Genomic DNA, 21,370 nt, shown 5'->3' on the forward strand with positions numbered 1-21,370 from the left:
AGCTTGTGATGTTCTGCGTGTTCCCCACAGCTCCCATCTCTGGCTAGAACATACCTGGACATGATCGAAGAAGAATTTCAATTCAAATCCGATATGTTGTTTTGGACCGACAAAGACTGAAGTTATTGCCAGAGTGGAGCTGAGGAACGTTGACAGGTAAATTAAATTAATTAAACATTCAAATTCACCTTATCTCTTGCTCTAGAGTCACCTTATCTCTTGCTCTATCATAATTGAATGTCACTATACCAGTGTGTGATGTACATGTAAGGAAGAGGAGGAGGATGAGGGAGCAAATTATCTTATTGGGAATAAATCTGCCTCCTGTGAAAAGTCTGTACCTGACTTTGCTCGACCTATTTATTTACACGTTTTTTTGGCGATAAACGTGTTACTTCAAGAGCTCAATATTTTCCCAGGTGGTGCTTGGTATAAAAGGTTTGAAAACCACTGAGTTAATAAACGGCAAGGAGAGCGGAAACTGCAAAATACTGAGAAGCTGAAAGCGGGTGACCCCTAGTGGAGTGGAGGTGAACACCCCTCTGTCAATAAATCGATTCCTCCCAGTGCATGAACATTGAAATTTACGAATTATTATTATCATTACAGAGCTATTACTCTGTGATTACTATAGAAATAATACTATATTACTTTAATATTACAAAATAATTATGATACTATTACCATAATGTTACTGTAATGAAATGTGATGCTGCTGAAAAAATACAGATAAAGCTCCGCTTTCTATCAGGATATTAAAATTGAACATATCCAGGCTTCCTCTACTCTCAGGGGATTTCCAGTGTAGTGGTAGTTTTTACTTACTAGTCAGGAAGGAATAAGCTGTCGCCATTTACTCCCACAGAGACAGAGCACCATCAGACCCATAGAGACGAACCATAATCAACTTTACCAATTACACTCCATCTCAGACCACTTATTCCGCATAGAATGGTATCACTAATGCTGGACATCACACAAGTGCCTCTCAGAGTTCTACGCAAGACTCCAAGCAAGTACACATTTATTTATTCAAACTGATATACTTCAGCCTAATGAAATGAGCCTACAATAATTCTTTCATGTCTTTAAAAAAAGATTGAAAAAGAAATTGCTCTGTAGGTCTTTGCAGTAGCTAAGACCACCGCCCCCCCACGCATCCCTGGTTAGTGGCTTAACAACAACAACAAAAAATCAGGTCTGCAGGCAAAATAAGTGACATTTAAAAATGTCAATCTTCTCTTCCTTTACAAATGTGATGCTTCATGTGTGCTCAGGACAAAGATGTGAGTATGTTGCTGTCTGAGCGCAGTCACAGACATGAGAGTCTGGATAAGGGTGAGAAAAGGAGACAGAAGTGACCTGGTGGAGGGTTTAGTTGTGTGTGTGTGTGTGTCAGGGTGGGGGTGGTTGGTTGTCAGGGAGATAATGATAAGCACAACTTCAGCTCTTTGATCACAAAGCTTCATCCATCTACTGTCCAAGCAGTGTGTCTGAGAAAGTCCTCCACAGATGGATTACACACACACACACACACACACACACACACACACACACACACACACACACACACACACACACACAGATACAGACTGTGGTAAATATTGCTTTACCACTTTACCCAGAGCTGCAAACTCTCAGCCACACAGGTCAAACTCTGTTACTGTACAAGCCAACATAGAGTGATGCAAATCCATCTTCCGAGCAAGAGGCCCTGGTGCTCTCACTCTCTCTCCCCCTCTTTTTTCTTTTCTCCTCCGTCTTCGCTCTGGCCTGATTTCGTCGAGAGACGAGGGGTTAAGGAGGAACAGACTCTCTGAAGAGCTGCCTGCTTAACCTCCGACCTCATGGCGTATGAGAAAGAGCGAGAGAGAGAGAAAGGAAGAAAGAGGAGGGGGGGGGGGAAACGACAACCAGACATATGACCACGCAATTAATTGCAAACTCGCCGGATTAGAAGTTCAGCAATCCAACAATCTTTGGTAATAAATCTGTCTCACTTCTCTCTGTTCTTTCACAGTTGTAAACTCCGAGCAGGTGTAAGGTGTAAGAGGTTAACTCTGCCGAGAGAGACGTAGAAACGCGAGATGCCACGAGACAGGATGGCAGTTTAGAGAGAGGGAGGACCACCAACACTCCCCCCCCCCCACCACGCTACCCTTCTTTGTCTTCTATCCCAGCAGACCCCTCCTCTTTGTGGGCAGCAGGTTGACAGTGAGGGGGTCCAGCTGGCGAGGGGGCCAACGATGGCAAACAACCTGTCAAAGATAAGAGCGGGCGGACAAGGTATGCACAGCACCCACGCTGCTCGGGAGGCGTTGGGGAATTCACCGCTAAGTGGGACAGTTGGAGACAGTAGAGTTACGTACACTTGACAAAACAGAATAGTTACACATTTACACAATACTTTCTGCATGGTTGAAGGTGATTGCTGGCAACTTACGGGAGAAAGCGGCTTTGTTATCAGGTCGCCACATATTCATACGTGCATTGAAACTGATAAACTGCACGGCACTTTAAAGAGTTTCCACTCCCAAGGAGCCCAATGTGCTTTAAATACCTCACGAGGAATGTTAATCAGTTTGCCCCCCACTCTGTTTGTTGCCTAATAACGACAGAAGAACAATGAGGAGGAAACTACCACCAACAGAGTTATGCAACGTTTTTCTAAAATTTATTCAATTTCTGTATATAAATCTGCATTTGTTTCCATAGAACAGAAAAGTCACAAGTATTTATCACCATTTGGAGACTGGGGGGTGAAATGAGAAACAAGTTAACAAAGCAACATTTTCAAATCTAGAGTAATAAATACTATTATCAGGAGGAAAAGGCGATAAAACAAACATTTTCCTACTTTCACATACATTCACGCACACACACACACACACACGTCAAATTCACAGAGGAATAATGATGATCTGTTCTCGGTTTACTCGTGGATTCTCACATATTTACTGCATGAATAAACCTGGGCGGAAATATAGAGACTGCGTCGTGACACAAAAATAAACCATAGTTTGCACAACAGGAGCCACAAATGTTTCTTTACAGTACTCTACAGTGATGAGAGTAATACCAACACCAACACGGAGTAAAGTCGAATGGAAATGAGGAGCACTGATTAAAAACAACAGAGCTGGTGCATCGACATGATCACAGTCATTAAACAAAAGTGGGCCATCGCACAGACACAGAAACCCCGGACTGGTCAGCTGGAGATGGAAGAGGGGACGCGTGTTCATTGGTCGGCTGCTGGTGAATGTAGAAAGCTGATTGGTCAGCTGGGGGTGACCGAGAGGACAGCGTTGACAGCTGTGCGAAGGCTGAGATGTGCATTTACCCACAATGCAGTGGAAACGGCGTTTACAGGTCCTCCAGTCTGAAGTGTGGTCTAAACAAACTGTTTATCGCTACAGTGCAGCGCCGGCAGCTACCACTGCTCGTCTCACTGGAAATTAACTCATAGTATCCTTGAGTCGAGCTGACAAGTTTTACACACACACGCACACATGAACCCACACAGACGATTCATGTCCGCTCTCCTTCACCGAGACGGAGTATGAAGCTGTGTTTTGCTCCACTAAAAGAAAACGGAAAAAGTCTCCCTCAGGCTGTGCTGTGAGAGGTGGGATTCTTTTTGGTCAGAAAATATTACCGCTCATCTGACATGATCTACGTCCTTGATGATGCAAAGCGAGGGCGTAATTGAGAGGAAAACGACCTGATGCTGTTCACAGTCTGTCCTTAAAGGACTCACAGTGCAAAAGTGAAAAGATGATTGACAACAACTTTGTTTGTGCTGCTGAATGAGGCTTCATGTCACGTCACGTCACGTCCAAGTCCAGTCTTGAGCACAGAGGAGAAACAGGAATCCCAGATGAGAACATTTTCTTTTTTTTAACACAGCACAAGGTCACACTTTTCACAATTATGTTGGAACAGTAATATTCAGTCTGTATACGGTGCAGCATCTTGAGTTTGAGACTTTCTGTCCACTTATCCAGGTGTGTCCTCTGGTTCAGTTAGGAGGCTGCACTCCACTCGGGTACTCCACACCTGATGTGTGTCTCTAGTGTGTGGTACAGAGGAGGAGAGAGGTTGGGTGTGTAGCGAGGAAACTCTCGGAGAGGAGGGCTGACCTGCCTGCTGTGAATGTTTTGGGAGCTCTGAGACAGAGGTCCAGAGCTCTGGCTCTGATAGGGGTCGTGGGCGATGTGTTCTCCCAGCAGCGGAGAGCTCTGATGGGCTATGCCACTGAGACGAGAGCCCTGAGGGCTGGAGCTGTAGGGAGGATGAGGGCTGTAGTGTGGGTAGGATTCCATGGGGGTCATGGCAGAGGGGAGAGGACAGGTGTATGACCAGGATGCACAGTTGAGCTCATCCAGTCTGGGCTCTGACTCAGCAAACATGCACGCCTGACGCTGTCCCATGTCTGAGCTGTAGGGGGAGTCGGTGAGACCCAGGGCAGCGTTGCTGGATAAAGCGGTTGGAGGAGGGGCGAAGGAGGAGGGGGGATAAAAAGGCTGACCTTCACTTGATGAGCTGCCTGTGAAGGGTTTCTTGTACTGGTGTGTGCGGTTTCCTGAAGAGCAGTTCTCCTCCACTACAGAGACAAAGAGGAAACATGTTGATTTTCTGTTTGATATTGAATCAGAAGTTTAGCAGAGTTTAAGCTCAACATCTCTGACTTTCCACATTAGGCAGTTCAAGAAGCTGAGACAAAATCTGCACACAAAAGATCGATGTTAGACGCTGCAGTGGGTAACATTCGGTGATTTTTGTTTTTTCATGAACAGAAACAACATAACACCTAAAAATAAACTTTCTGGTTGATCATCGATGCATGATCAATTGTTTAATTGGAAGTCAAATAAATTGTGTTTTCTGACCCACACCAGCCATACACTGGCTGGTGTGGGTCATACACTACATAAGACTGTCTGTCATGGTATAAAACAAATCATGTTGCACAGCAGGTGTGTAGCCAATGACAGTGCACTGTATTGATGGTAAGATTAACATCACGCAGAAATATGAATTAGGATGAACTGCAAATGTAAATTTGCATCTTTAACAGTCCATTCATTTTATTTCTTTATGAGAGCTAGACCTTTGAAAGCTTTACTGCAAAAACTGATGCAAAGATTAGTCTGTAGATAAAATAACATACTCAATTTATTGGCTGACTCCACCTCTGTAGGTGGCGCTGTATCCCTCTATAAGCTAGTGCATATTGAGTCAGTTTGCTGTTGACCTTTAAGTCACAGTAATACAATCGGTGAACGGTGAGAGGGATCGTGCTGTGGTTCTGTATGTTTTGTACCGGCTGTACATGTTAATGTGATACAAACGAGATCAGACATGGCTCTTGTGGTGTCTGAAGAAAGACACTGCAGCCTACTTCAGGCTCAAAGACTGGGGAGGAAACTTCAACTCCAGTCTGACTAAGCTCATACATGCACAAAATATGCATCCCATTATCCACGTCTGTTAGTTCGACTAAGTCTAGCTCAATTTTAGTTGGACTAACATGTTTACATGGCATTAAGAAAAAACTAATTATTGTGATCTCACACACACACACACACACACACACGGCTTCCTCTTACCTTTCCTCTTGGTGCAGTGATAAACCTGTGGCTGCTGGCTGGGCTGCAGGTGAGGATGAGGCAGGGTGTAGTGTGCAGGGGGAGCACTCAGCAGCTCCTGGGGGCTGCTGTTGTTCAAGCTGTTCTCGCAGCTGTAAGGGGAACGGACCGCCTCGGGGGAGACCCTCAGTCCCCGGCCCTCCCCGCTGTAGGGACTCCCAGTGGAGCAAGCTCTCTGACGGACAGTACTGCGAGGGACGACAGGGAAGTCCTTGCTGCTAATGGAGAGAGAGAGCGATTTACAACATAAGTAATCATTTACATTGGATGTTGTTTTGGCATCAGGTACGCTGCTTAAAAGGTCCACTGAGCAAGAATGAATGGCATCTAATGCAGATTGAAACAAACTGATGTCTCTGTATCGGGGAACTATGGTGGCCTTTACATACCAGAAATAATTTTGTTCTTCATTTCATCAAACTGCACTATTAGTGGAGATGGTGGAGCAAGCCTCTTTCCTATAGTACATATAAAATACTTATTCTAAGGCTTTGAAAGAATAAATCATACTCTCATACATACATTCTCATGTGTAGTATGTTCAATTTCTGCAAATAAAGCTTGACAAATCTTACACACTGGACCTTTACAACTGTTTTTTTTCCTCTATACAGACATTTTTGTCTTTTCTACTTCTGTTTCTCACAAGTCTGCGTTGCTGTTCTCGAACCTTTCAGCTCTGATTCCCTTTCGTACATGTTGCCCTCCTCGTGAACTCTGTGGTATGTAAGAGACAGCGGGACACATCTCCTTGACTCTCGCTAAGATAGTGACACACAATCTCTCTCCCTCTCCCTCTCTTTCTCTCTTACACACAGAGTGAGAGAGGCGGTGCAATTATGAGAAAATTTGCTGCTCTAAAAATAAACACCCAGCCCCGTGTCACTTCAGATATACTTGATTCTTCTCCTCTACTTTCCCCCAGCCACAGTAACACAGGGATGCTCAATATCAACCTCCCTCCCTCCCTCCCCTCCCCCTCTTCCTCTTCCTCCCTTCTCTTCTCTCCCCCACTCCTCAGTAACAGCAGCTCTCCCTGGCTTCCTAAAATCTCTGCCTTCCATAGCAGTGCTTGAATGGAAGTTATTTCAGCACGCACACACACGTGCACGCACACACACACACACACACCATGTAAGGCCATCAGCTGACCAGCAGTGACTATCTGACACACCAGCAGCAACATGATACTCGGTCCGTTTTGCACGACATTTCCAGCTGACGTCAAACTTCAGGTGACAATGTCTCACATCTCTTTACATCACTTGTGTCTGACCATATGAACCCAGTCATTACACACTCACCATGCTGGGTGAAGGAGGAAAACAGAGACAAGGACAGATTTTGTGTCCTACAAACATTCAAAGAGCACAAAAATGGAAATGATTGCACACAAACACTATCCTCAGCCAGTTATTGCCTCAAATTAGCCCTAAACTTGAACCAGCTCTTCAGAAAAATGCCAGAAAAGATTCTAAAGAGGTAAGAAAGTACACACACTCACATACACATGTTTGTGCAGCATTCGTGGGACCACTCTAACGCATGGACATAATGCATTTCCTAGCACTGAACCCTAAAACATAACCATCACAACTTATCCTAACCTAAACCCAGTCCTTAACCTCCTTTAAAGTTGTGAGGACCAGACAAAATGTCCTCACTCCCTATGTCAAAGGTCTCCAACCTGAGGCCCACGGGCCACATGTGGCTCCCCTATCAATTTCATGTGGCCCGCCACTTAATCTCAAGTTATAATGAGTCATTTCTGTTTTGGTTTTTTTTTTATTACTGGATTCATTATTGCATCATAACTATGTTTATATTGTCAACTATTTGTTGTTCCATATCAAAACAAACGCTTTTATTTTTAATGATGTGAAATATCATCAAATATTATTTCATTGTCTCTTTTTTTTCCACTACAACCTACCCTACTGCCCAAACTACACACTCACTGGCCCCTAGGTGGTTTGAGTTTGAGACCCCTGCCCTATGGTTTATGCTTTTTTTGGTCCTCACAAAGATACACATACAAGAAAACACACACATGCTGATGCATTCCAAAGGCCCTTAACCTTAACCATCACAACTAAATGCCTAACCCTAAGCTAAAGCTAATTCTAACCCTAAAATCATGTCTTGATCATCAAAAAGCCCATTAAGGTTGTGTGGACCAGCCAAAATGTCCTCACAAAGATAGATTTGCACACACACACAGACACACAGAGTTGAGTACTCACCCTTGTAGTTTGGCCATGCGGTGCAGCTCATTGTCATCACTGCCTCTGAAGCCTTTTGCAAAAGGGTTGTTCTCGATCTTCAGCTGTGTTATCTGAGGACGAGACATAGAAAAGCCTCAGCTCGGTCACTTGTAGAACACTTCAGGTCACTCACTTTCATACACAGCTCACACACACACACACACACACAGAGGCGCACAAGCACATTCAATTAATAACTGCTGCCCTCACTGACTGGAAGTCAATAGTTTACTATTAGTCAGAGCCTGAGCAGATGTTAAAAGCAGCCCCGAAGAATCTCTGCGCGGCCAAACATTCCTCAGCTGCTGACGTTTCTAACAGAACGGACAGTGTTCTCGCCAGCTGACACAGAATAAACTGTTTACCCCAACAGTCACTAGGTTTAAGGATTTCGAGCCAAAGCTTTTAGAGGTCCAAGGCGGAGGGCTTTGATGTTCACTCCTTTTCTCACTGATGTCATGGAGGCAAACCTCTTCTTTTTCTGAGTGGGGTTTCGTTTGGCTGAAGACCACGTCCATCACACAGCAGGTGAGTGGGAGTGGGAATCTGACACGAGCTCTGGAGCAAACGAAATACTGACCTCCACAGAACAACTCCCCTCAATAACCAACATGTATACACTCGCAAAAGTAGCCATAACTAATCAAGTATTACTTTATCTTTCCAACTCAGTATTAATAAAACTAACACCAATAATAATAATATAAATTAGTAGCAAAGCTTTAAATAAAAATGTTTTTATTAAGAAACAATATATATATATATACATATATGTGGGATGAATTTGTGTGAGATGGAATTTATACTTTAATTTACAATAAAAATAAAATAAACCTATTGACAAGGCAAACTTGTTAAAATCTAAAACAAAATTCAAAGAAAGAAATATTTATTGTTTGTACTTTGTAAGAAGAGTTAAAGGTGTCAACGTTTGACTTCATGGAAACATGAGGAAAGTGGATCAAGAGGTTAGGGTTATTACCCTAGTGAGGTCACACACACACACGCACACACACGCACACACACACACACACACGTTTCCATGACTTCAGAGGACATTGCATTGACTTACATTCATTTAATTAATTAGTACTGACCTAACCCCAAACCTGACCCTAACCTTAACCTAACTTTAAAACCTTAAATTGTACTCATTTACATTATGGGAGACTTTATTTTTGTCAACATAAGAAATACACACACACACACACACACTTAACTGTTTGTATTACAGTCTATGTTTTGTATCCAGAAAGTTAATTTGCATCTTCTTTGTTTATGTGTCCTGACTCAGTATTTGTAAACATGCCCAAAAATAAATTTTCCCTAAGTACATGAGTGAGTGAGTGCGTGAGCAAGTGAGTGAGTGCGTGAGCAAGTGAGTGAATGAATGAGAATTGTAATTATAATTGTTCAAAAATGAATATCAGTCGATTTTAAACTTCCTGTACTGTGATTCTGAACATAGCGTTCTTATTAAATCTCTACACTTTGAAGTTCCAGTGTAGCAGAGACAAACTGTTCCAGTGTGTTTCTTTTTAAAACCTCCGACATGTCACTATAGTTTCACTGTTTCTGTGTGGAGAACTAAAGCAAACCTTGTGGTTCTGGTAGGACGTCACAGCGATGAAGGCAGTCTCCGGGAAGACGTGGGTGCAGAAAGCCGTGTTCTTTGAGCCGAAGCCGTTGTTCTCGTCCGCCTTGACGATATGGAGGCGAGGCTGGTATTTGTGCATGGAGTTGAGTATTATCTACAGAGGGGAGAGAGAGATTGAGAGGGTGAGGCTGATGGAGCTGTCAGCGTCTGCTGGTGTGTTGTGGGAAACGGCAGCAGATGATGGGACCAGGACTGGAGACCGAGGGTATGAGCCCACCTAAAGTGAAAATACCCAGCGTTCTTCTTCTGACGTGAAATATTAAGCCTTGAGACTCGTGCTGTATACACAACGATTAAACTGATGCCAGCTGAGAGCAAAATTATTAATATTTGTTTAACCGAGCCATTCTCCAAGATGATTAAAAGAAGATAGTTTTTTAATCCATGTTGATAAAAAAAAACAAAAAAAAAAAACATTAACCCCTGGTGTTGAAGAACATCTATAGTCCTTAGTCGGCATCAAAACTCAAAAGATGATTGTCCACTGTGGGCTACTGTAAAAACATGGTGGTCCAAAATGGCCGCCTCGGCATAGAGCGGTCCTGGCTCTTGATCTAAATATTAAAATGCTCATTCTGGAGTCACGGAAAAACAATAAATTGATTTTTTGCTCCTGAACGAAACTTAAAGAAACCACTTAACTGTAGGTTTTAACTTACTCAACAACAACAATAAAAACACACTTGTTATACAGAGAAACATTTGACAAATCCAAGATAAAAATGTAAGAAAATGTATTTTGTTAATAAATAAATGCCCCCCCCCCCCCCAAGTTTAAGCTTAGATTCCAACATCCATTGTGACCCAATGTCATTTGAAAAACACACACACACACACATAACATATATATCCACAGAGTCAGCCCATAAGTGATAAGTGGCATAAGTGAAGTAAGCAGCGGTTTGGGGCCCAATATTGTGTGGAGAAAATATTACTATACATTTTACCTTGTGTAGATATGTAAATAGTGTTGAGCTTAAGTGGTTTCGTTTTGAAAAGGTGCCTATTTAGTACACATTTGGACAAGTTTCAAAAAACTAATTAAAAAAGTAATTAAGCTGTTTTTTTTTGTTTAATTCAAGTTCTGTATCAACACACTCAGTGCTTTACTTTGAATACTGAAGTGCACATTAATACTAGGTCACTTTTGTGATTTTACTGCCCTCTAATGATAAAAAAACAACAAGAGTGATGCTGGTCTGGTGTAAATAACACTATATATTAAAAAAATATATAATTAATGCCAATTATAGTGCTACATTTGGATCAATAATAGTCCAGCACCAGCTACTCTGAGGCGGTGGGAGGGAAGTCAGCTTAGGGCCCCATAAAATCTTGGGCCGGCCCTGGTATTTGTTAATAGTCTGAGGAAAAGCTTGTTGTGTTCAGTGTGTCATTGGCTTTAAAAAGCTTTTGAATGGGAGATTTCAGGTGCCGTTTTTCTCCACTTTATTAATTGATCATCACTCTCTGAACTTCACTTATTGTATGTACGCAAAATAAGCAAACCTGAAAAGGGCATGTTTTTATTGTTTTTGACTATACACTTTGAATGTATAGTAAAAGTGTGCAACTCACGGTCTTTTGCTGTAGGTAAATATGAAAGCAGGGAGTGAGTGGGAGTGAGTGGGAGCTCTGTGGTGAAATGTGTCCACTCCATGTTGCCCTCCTACCTCCCTGAGCACAGTAAGATATTTGTATGTGTGTAATGTGTAATATTTGTTTTCTTTTAATTATTATTATTGTATTATTTTCATTACTATTTGATTCATGTAAATTAATGATGTACATTTAGTTATGTTCAAGTAAAAGAAGAAAGAAAAAGACTTTGCTTCTTTTAGGTTTATATATAATTTTTCTAAAATGACAAACAATAGTCAGAATTGTTTATTTAAAGACTAAACATGCTGATGTTTGATATATAAGCAGCTTTTCCAAGCGAGTTGGTCTCAGTTGTGCTCGCCATATAGTGCAACTTTGAAACTCAGCCCCCCACTTGATTTAATGTGGCCCGCATTAAGTTATGAGTTTATTTCTGTCTGTTTTTGTTTTGCATGAATATAAATATGTTTTCTACTGTGAACTTTATGTCATTCCATATAAAAACAGACAATATTATTTTAAATTTGTACTATAAATATGTAATTTATCCACTTGCCCTTGCCCTGTCCAGACACTCACTGACCCCAGGTCTGAATGATAGTGTTATATAATGATCAAGCTTACAAACACACGCAGATTTATTTAGTTTTTCGACTACGAATAAACGAACGAACAAAACATTGTTAAACTCACGTGTCCAAATGGGTCCAGGTGGTTGTTGGTGAGTTTGAGCTTCTGGAAGGAGACGAGCTGGCGGCTCCAGTGCGCACCGGTGGCGGGAGAGTCTGGATGCACGTAGAGTCTCCCCGGCATCGCGGGCTCTGCCTTTCCACTGACGGTCCTTCAGTGACGGAAATACAGCAGGTAAGAGAGAGACCCGGACACTCAGTGGGTCACATGCAGTGGTCAGTCTGAGCGTACGCTACTCTGCGCCATGGCGCACGGAGCAGCAGCAGCAGCAGCGGGAGGAGCAGGACGAGGAGGCCCGCGCTGCTGCTGCTTTAGAGCACACTAGAGTTTGGTTGAGTTTTCGTCAGATAGTCGTTAATGTCCGTGCTACAGAGATGCCGTATATGAAACATTAAATTGAACTATAACACAACTTTTATAGTTCATAGTTTGATTTTCCACTTTCTAACAGAAGGAAGCTCATATCTCTTAATGAAGTTCATTAATAATTATTTGTGTGTTCATAGAGTTACACACAGGCCTCGTTTGACCTGTGTTTCGAGGCAAATTTAATAAAATAAAGAAACAAAGGACATGTTGTCCTATAGTCTGATTGTTTTTCGTTGAACATGCATGTAGTCTGACATAATTTCAAGGGATTAAATCTCCCACACAGTCACACACACACACACACACACACACACAAACCTTATCTCTGAAAATTCCTTACGACTTTTATCTCCGTTAAACCCACAGCGGCTCACTTTCTCTCTCTGAGCTGCAGTGGGTTTATCCACAATCCCGCGCGTGTTTTCCGGCCCGTTACATTGTAACTAATAATATTTAATAAAGTAAAGTCTGAGGAGCACGCGCACTGATGGATCTATGTAGTCTGCGCTCTGATCGTATTTACTCTCTGTTGAAAGGGAGATTTTTAATCCGGTCTCTGTCGTCTGGTGTGTCCGCCCGGTGAACCCTTCACACTGTGATTCAACCGGCGGACAAAGACACGGGGGCAAAAACAAGGGAGTAAAAACATGGGTGACGAGGCGGTCACAGTCTGCAGGGTCTGTGACGGACAGACGGTGTGAGCCACACTGATCCACTGACTGATGAACCACGAGAGAAGAGTGACAGCTTCATAACATGTGCTTTAAACTATGATGAAGATGATGAAGACACACACGGGGATCAACGAGACTGAAAGATTTTTTTAGGAGAAAATGTTTAAACTGCGATTTTTGTGGCTGATTTTTGTGGCTTCAACATTCACCCTGTCATAGATTGACTTCATGGAAACATTAAACGACCTGTGTGAAGGATTCAGTGACATCTACAGATCAAGTTGTATATCGCAGCCAACTGGACTCCATGTGTTCTTGAATTTTGAGTTGATATTAAAAAACATATACTATAAATAAATAATATTTTAAAGCGATTTCGATTTGAAAATGATTAATTATTCAACCACATGTAAGCCGACTACTTTACACAGGTGAAAATTATACAAAATCAGTTCATTACATTATTGATAAAACATTCCACGTATATTGCTTCTTTAATGTTGAGACTTAGTTATTGATTTATTAATTAATCAATTTATTAACAAATCGATCTAGGGCTGTAACTAACGATTATTTTCACAATCAGTTAATCGAGTATACTTGCTCGGTACTTGCTTGGTTCTTAAAATGTCAGAAACAGTTGGAAAACGTTGAAATGATGACAATGTTCTCAAATAACTCACGTTGTTCATAAACCAAAATGATTTATATGTTACATGGAGCAAAATGTTCAGATTTAAAAAGCTAAACACTCAAAAGAAGTTGTTCTAATATTAAAACTGAAACCGATGTAATTGATAGGTAGTAATTGATTAACTGTTGTGCTCCTAAATCGATCCAACTGTCTAAAAACAAACATTCATGGGTCCAGGTCAAAAGATATTAATCTTACTAGTATAATAAAGGTTAAATAATTAAATAAATATGTTATTCATCATTCAATCTGATGGTGACAATGACAGGAATGATTAATAATACAAAATATCTGATGACAGGTGTGTGTGGAGAGTGTAGTCGTGGATCATTCTGACATATTTGCATTGATGTAAAGTGTTGACATAATATACAAACCATTTATTGTCTGCAAATTTGTAGCGATGATCATCCCTGGGGACAATGTCCATGAGGAGGATGTACTTGGTTTTAGGGTTGAGGCCTGTGACTTTCACCTTGTAGCCGGGGAACATCCTCCTATGCAGAGAGAGAACACACACACACACACACAACAGTTACAGAACAGAGGTTCTCACACGTCTTTATACCAAGAACCACCTGTAAGAAAATATTGTATAAATACAGTGTTTTAAATAGGTCGAGCAAAGTCAGCTACAGACTTTTCACAGGAGGCAGATTTATTCCCAGTAAGATAATTTACCCTCTCATCATCCTCCTCTTCCTCACATATACACGCACTGGTATAGTGACATTACATTAAGATTAAGGTGACTCTAATTGTTATTTTTTCATTTTCTACACACTCTGATCACCTACCCCGGTTTGTTTCTATTTCTGATTTTCCTCCGCGTACCACTGGTGGCACACGTACCACAGTTTGAGAACCATGGTTTTAGATTATTTTTAAAAAAAAAACATGAAATGAGCTTATTGTTTTATAACACACAGACAGACATATGCATTATGTACATTTTGTGGTTATACTTTACCAAAAAGGTCAAAGGGAACATTTCTTCCTCCTACCTTCCAGCTTTAGTGATGATCATTTCAGTTCCCACGTCATCAAACTTGCTCCAGAGTTCCCTGTCATGAAGGGAAACTTTGATTCCCTCCATTCCCTGCAGCCAAATATAAACAGAGCTCACTACAAAGAAGAAGAGGTCGTCTTCTTTTCGTCAAATGAAAGCAGGACAAGATTTATTTTACCTGCTTTTTCCCCCTCAAAATTAAATGTATTGCATATATCGCTTATGATAATAATAATAATAATTATATGAATATTCATATACTTGATGATGTAGTAGTAGTCATTTATGTTTTTAATTTTATTCTTGCTCACTATTATTTTACATTTGTGTGCACCTTCAATGAAGCTTCTGCAGTTGTGTTGTACATGAAGCATTTACACGCTAGATGAGAGTGAATCAGTTCAGTAAATACACTCTGAAATTGTTTTAAAATGAACAATGTTAGCGTTAAATTCAACACTATTGCAGAGTTGACCTGGTCCTGGTGTTAAACTATAACATGTTGCTGTACAACGACAATAAAAGCTTTCTATTATAATAATAATAATAATAATAATAATATTAATTATATAATAGAATAATAAATCGATCTGTACCTGTTGACTGGACGCAGTCTGCGGTGACGCTGGGGAGTTGATGGTGTAACCGGGATTTTCCTGTTTGGTTTGTTTTGGAGAATCCATGCAATCCGAGTCTGGACGCTCAGCGAGGCCGAACTGGTCCCCACCGTTTGCCATGTCCCACTGACACACACACACACACACACACACACATACAGGGACACAGGTCATGTTTAAATACATGCACATTTAGAGTTTTGGATATGGTTTGTTTTGAGTCTCACCAAGTAGTTTTTATGATAAGAAAACGGACCCACGACACTTCATATTTCTAGTAGATTATAATTTTTCATGTTACACTTTAACGACCTACACAATATATTTTGAGATGAAGAAAACAAAGCGTCACAATCCCTTATCTCCTTTAGTTTAGTTTATTTATTTAATTTCAAATAAAATCAAAAAACTATTTTATATAAACACAAAATTGTCTTGAATGAAAAGCAGCAGAAAGAATAATAATCTTATTAACTCTGCCCCTTTATCCCAATTAATCAATTCACATAGTACATAAAACTAAAGTACATTGTTATACACAAAATAAAACAAGTAAATAAAATAGTCATAGTCCAACATAGCCACACACTTTAAAAAAAAAAAAATCCAGAATCCGTGTCTGAACCATTACAGATGTATAATAATTTATTATGTGGCCCATAAACTACAACCCCAGGAAATGTAGTCAAAATCTGTCCTGTATTTATTTATTTATTCATTCATTTATTTAGTTAGTTTTGTCCTTTATATAACTTCTTTGGGAATGTAATTTCAATTGAATTGTGGATTCAATTGAAACACACAAAAACACAAACTGCTGTACAAATAAAAAAGAGCACAGGCCTCATCTTGTAATAGACAATAATATAAATCGTGAACAACCTGAGATTTTGGTTATTGCCAAAAAGAAAGGCATCGCGTTAATTTCACAGTGACGATAATCCAACATATCCTGACGACAGGCTCCACTTAAAAATGAGATTACATGTGTTTTCACAACATTGTTTTTGAGGCTGCAGCTACTGATCACTCACTTCATATTTAGGCGATATGAATCGACATGTGTCCATATTTATTCATCTCATTTTTTAATGTACAACACAGAAGCCCCTTACTATATCACTGTCCTGTTCTTTCAGTTCCATCCTACAATAATAAAGGTCATAGGTCATTTTTCATATACATTCACTAAAATGTTTCCACATTAGAGCAAATACTTAATGCTTCACATTTCACTCATATAAAAGCTATTAGAAGAACAGATCTGCAGTCATTACTCTGTTGCGCAATCTGACTCATTTACGACCAGAGTATTTCTACTCGTGTTTATTCCGTTTGTGTGGTCGTTAACTGTACAGTGTAACTATGTAGCAATTTCACTGAGAATTGTACTCTATTCCCTGTATAATGATAATAATAATGATGATAATGATAATAATAATGAAATGGGATGAATGGAATGCCTGACAAGCTGCGGTTTACAGTGTTCTTGTGAACTTGTGAGTTGATATTTACAATTAAAGCAGCTTAAACAGACAAACTGCAACCTCTCTGTGCATGTGTGTGTGCGGTGAATTTGTTCTCTCTTCATCCTGGGCCTTTTCTAGCAGAGTTGTGAGGACCTCATAAAGACCAAAACCTGGACCTAATGAGGCACAACCTAATGTCCGAGGAACTTGTGGAGTCATGGAGTTAATATTTAATAACTGTGGTTATAGGGTATGGTTAGTGTCAGGTTTTAAGGGGGATATTTGTTCAGGGAAATGCTTTGTTCAGGCGGTGTCCGGGTGAATGGAAATCATTGGTGTGTGTGTGTGTGTGTGTGTGTGTGTGTTGGTCTCTGGACATTTACCTCAAACGCACTGTCCTGCTCTCCCCTCAGAAAAAGCCCTCATCCTGCTCCTGCAGGTTTGCTTTGGTTTCCTCTTCAGTGATTATTGTTTAATATTATTAATTTTAAAATCCAAACTCTCCAAATGTTTCCCTGTAGATCTCAAAAATCCACCATGGTTCCCTCCTGCACAATTTTGTAAACACCAACGGTCCTTCTTCGCCCTGAATGTGGCGCTCGCACGGCGGCTCGTCCGCGTCGCTGCCTCCGGTCACCGTGAGATCCGTGAGATGCTCCGCTGCTGTGTGACTGGGGCTCTTCGCTCCTCTTCAGACTGTTCTGGGCTCGCGGTCGCAGAAGCAGCGCTGGCTCTGACTGTGACTGTGAACCCCACCTCATCACATCATTCATTACAAATGGAGTCCGCCTCAGAGTCTGTGCCCTCCCTCCTCTGCCGCGTCTGTGCTGCCATAGGTGCAACACTGACCAATCACACAAACACATACACACGCAGCTATTCCTTTTTAGAACACTGAAATGATTTCCATTCACTCGGACAGCCTGAACAAAGCATTAATCCCTTAAACTTAACCATAACCACTTAAAGCCTAACTCAAAGATTTGCTCTTAACTTCAACCTCAAAAATGAAGCTCTGTCTCATTAGGTCTAGATTTTGGTCTCCATGAGGACTATACTGGTCCTGGTGTTTATGCCAAAAAAAGGCCATAAACTGACTCACGCGAAGCAAAGACTGCGGAATTAAAAACAAGAGCTTCTCATCTATGAATGAATCACACTCATGTGTGCGCATATGCTTCCACACAGCCCAATTCATCTAAAACAAAGATGTATTTTTGCCTCATTATTTGTCCATCTGATATCACGTGACAGCCTGACAGACTGTTGTTAGGTATTATCTCTGTATAATCAACAACAGACGCTGTTACTTTTGTTCCTCGACGCGTTTTGCTCTTACAGTTAATAATCACACATTGTTTCCTGGTCTTTACTGAGATTTAGAGAGGACTCACCTTTAAATCCACACATGACCAAAGACAAGGACACGCAACAACATGCTGGGATTTATCTTTGATGTTGGAGAAGCTACACTCACTACTTTTAAGAGGGATCAGATCCAGGATGTTGTTAAAAAAGCTAAAGCTCTTATTAGGATTTTATTGTCGAATAAATCTTGTTTTTCGTTTTGTGTAAAACAGGAAGTGAAGGGATGTTACCTGTTATTGACAACATATATATGCTGCATATAAATGTATCTGCTAATGATCTTTGCATGTTGGATCATGAAGCTCTGGGATTTATTATACAAACGGTGGTTCTCTCACTCATCACTGTACACTAAAGTACAAACTCGTTGCCTCAGTCACTGCTGTATGCTCATCTATGAAAGCATTATGGGCCAAATTACTTTTTTTTTACTTATCTTCACTTCTAATTTGGAATCATTGAGGTTACAATTTCCACTGAGTAGATATTTTGAAATGTGCAAAAGTAAAAGTAAGAACCGGACTGGGAAAGAAAGGATTTAGGTTTTTAGCACCTGTTGTTGTAACAAACTTCAATCTGAACTTCATCTTTAAAACCCAGTAGCTCTGACTGTCTGTATGCACGTGTTTTTCTTTTATTTATTCATTTGTTTGTGTTGTTTTATACTTTAACTGCATTGCTGCCATCTTGACCGGGTCTCCTGCGTAAAAGGAATCGTTGATCTCAATAAGACTAAAATAAATACATGGTGCAATAAAAAAGGAAAATGAAACGCAAATGATTTATGTCAACACGGGAAATGTAACGTGAACTTTTTGGGGAATTTCCTTAGAGGATAAATGAATAAATCCCAACAGCTGTAATCTCGCATGTATACGCAGACAAACAGTTGATACGAGCGCGCATCATTTTTGACTGGATTACTGTACAATCCCGGAGGCATCGGGAGTTGAAAGGTCAAGTGTCACTGTTGGGTCACAATATGCTGCGATTCCCACCGTTACACTGATTTCTGTGCCGAGTTCTACACGCGCGTGCAGCTCTCTCCTGTCCTCTTCCACCCTCTGACGTTCTTTTGTGAGGAATATACAAACATCCTTAAGTCTGTGGCGTCTTCGTGGCAAAGATAATAAACCGCGTGCTACACAATCACCACAGCTCACACCATTGCTAATTTCACGTTTACAAACAACGCATTTCAATAAACGCGTCATTTCAGTCTGCAATGTGACAATGCAGCTTGGGAAATCGAGTGCGTAAATATGCTTTTACGCACACCTGCGTGTGTTTATTTACGCCTTGATTTGGAAAAGCGTTGATAACGGGAGCGCTTACCGGTGTTTAGACAGCAAATCCGCGGTCACGTCAGAGACTTTCTCCGTTAACAGCAGCAGCAGCATCAGCGGTGCACGGTTTATCCTGCAAAGCGCAGGCGACAGGCGTGTGCTAGTGAGCGCGCGCTGCCAAGAGGAGAGGCTGTGTGTGTGTGTGTGTGTGTGAACGTGTTAGGACCAAAACATTTATAAACCACACGGATGCGAGGAGTGAGGACAATCTGGAGGATTCTCACGTTGTCACATTTTTAAAGGGTCGTTCATGGCTTGCTTTTAAGGATATAATTAGATTAAGGTTAAGGGCTAGAGTTAGGTGCTTAGTTGTGAAGGTTAAGGTAAGAGTAAGGGGCGAGTGAAAGCATTATGTCGGTGAGTGTTATCACTAAGAATACTGTACGTGTGTGTGTGCATTTTGGCTGGTCCTCACAACTTGTAAGGGATTTTTGAGTTAAGGTCAAAGTTCGACATTATGGGGCAAGAACTAATGTATATCCTAGTGTGCTCGCGAATAACTGTACAACTGGTGTGTGTGTGTGTGTGAGAAAGAGAGCAATGTGAAGAGATAATCCGTCAATAATCCTATCAATTTCTGCAGACACGCTCATACTTGTGACACATTTAAATAAGTACATTATTCTTTGTTATTATGACCATGTTTATCTAAAGTTATTGCTTTGCCTGACGTAAGTGTCATATAAACCGACATTTTCTAATTTTTGTGTTAGTAGAGCGGGGGTTTTGGACTTTGAGAAGTTGGAGATTCTACATTTACCCTTTCAACCTAAAAAGAAATAATAAGAAAAAAGCCACGGTAGATCAAATTATTTTTTTTCAATTTCATTCTGAAATAATAGGTTATATCCTAAACAACTTCCAAAAATAGTGGCTCAGATTGTTTTTTTAAAACGCCAAAGGTAGAGTTTGTATTTTTGAATTTCTATTATATTATAATATTTATATTGTATATGATACTGAGAGAAACAAAAGTGAAGTAGTAGAAGCCACCAATGACTTAATATTTATTATTATTATTATTATTATTATTATTATTATGCTGCGTGTTTCGCAGAATAAACGTAGTTTAAATAAAACGTAATAGAAGTTAAATTAAACTTTTCTCCGTGGCGATATGGACATCATCAGTTTAACTGTGAGTTTATTAATAGAAACCGCAAAATCATTGAAATTTATAGCCACACTTTTTTTCCCCAAACGTTTTCAAATCTTCTAATAACAGAGATAAAAACATCTTAATAGGGCTAAGTGTAGGTAAATAATCTTAACAAGCATGACATATATTAAATAAAATGTGAATTCCATAAAAAGTCACCCAAAACAGTTTTCTTAAATAATCTTTAAATTACCATTTAACCTGTTTGCATACCATTATCCATAAATTAAATTTAAATCAAATTAAACCTTTAATATATGTAATATCTAATATTGCACATAAGCCAACACAGATATAATGTTTATGTTACATATTACTAATTCATTATTGTCCACTTACAGGTCAGAAAATCAGTTTTACTTGGTACAGTGCATCTCTCCCTGGTTAATGTTTTAATGTGGACTGTCCCCCTTTTTAAATAAATAAAATAACAAAATAAAAAATAATCTAATTCTAAACCTGGGTTATGATTTCCTGGTTGTTAATTCTTATACGAGCTGCTCCTTGAATTGTCTGCGTGGTTTATCGCAGATGAAAAGAGGCAACGGTTTCAATAATACCTGAAATGAGGTGTGGTGGCGGCGGCTGGACAGCTCATTATTGTCCCATCCTGGCTTCAGCTGACTGGTTCCTCTGTTCTCCGTCTGCAGGAAGTGGTGAAGGGGTCCCAGACCTCCTGCACTCAGCAGCTCTGTCTCGCACACCTCCAGCTCGGCCAGAGCAAATGTGTGTGGCATTAGAGGGCAAGGTCAACCTATTCCTCTGCAAACAATCACATCACACAGGGCAAAATACATTCCA

General features: G+C 40.4%; 1 protein-coding gene across 3 annotated transcripts; it reads right to left on the bottom strand.

Annotated features, from left to right (window-relative positions):
* Window positions 1-2,649: 2,649 nt before the first annotated feature.
* Window positions 2,650-21,272, bottom strand: tbx5b (T-box transcription factor 5b). Of its 3 annotated transcripts, none has more exons than XM_058636224.1 (9): window positions 21,130-21,272; window positions 15,207-15,353; window positions 14,606-14,700; window positions 13,979-14,098; window positions 11,868-12,015; window positions 9,514-9,666; window positions 7,895-7,986; window positions 5,613-5,869; window positions 2,650-4,606 (listed from the first exon to the last, which is right to left on the bottom strand). In XM_058636224.1, the coding sequence occupies exons 2-9, from the start codon at window positions 15,345-15,347 to the stop codon at window positions 4,026-4,028; spliced, it is 1,587 nt and encodes a 528-aa protein (XP_058492207.1). In that variant the 5' UTR covers window positions 15,348-15,353; window positions 21,130-21,272; the 3' UTR covers window positions 2,650-4,025. The 3 variants fall into 3 exon arrangements, with proteins under 3 accessions (XP_058492207.1, XP_058492208.1, XP_058492206.1); XM_058636225.1 differs by lacking the exon at window positions 21,130-21,272 and adding an exon at window positions 17,080-17,598 and having other exon boundaries at window positions 5,613-5,866; XM_058636223.1 differs by lacking the exon at window positions 21,130-21,272 and adding an exon at window positions 17,080-17,598.
* Window positions 21,273-21,370: the final 98 nt, after the last annotated feature.

The sequence above is a fragment of the Solea solea genome, chromosome 8, assembly GCF_958295425.1.
Source record: "Solea solea chromosome 8, fSolSol10.1, whole genome shotgun sequence".
Taxonomy (NCBI): Eukaryota; Metazoa; Chordata; class Actinopteri; order Pleuronectiformes; family Soleidae; genus Solea; species Solea solea.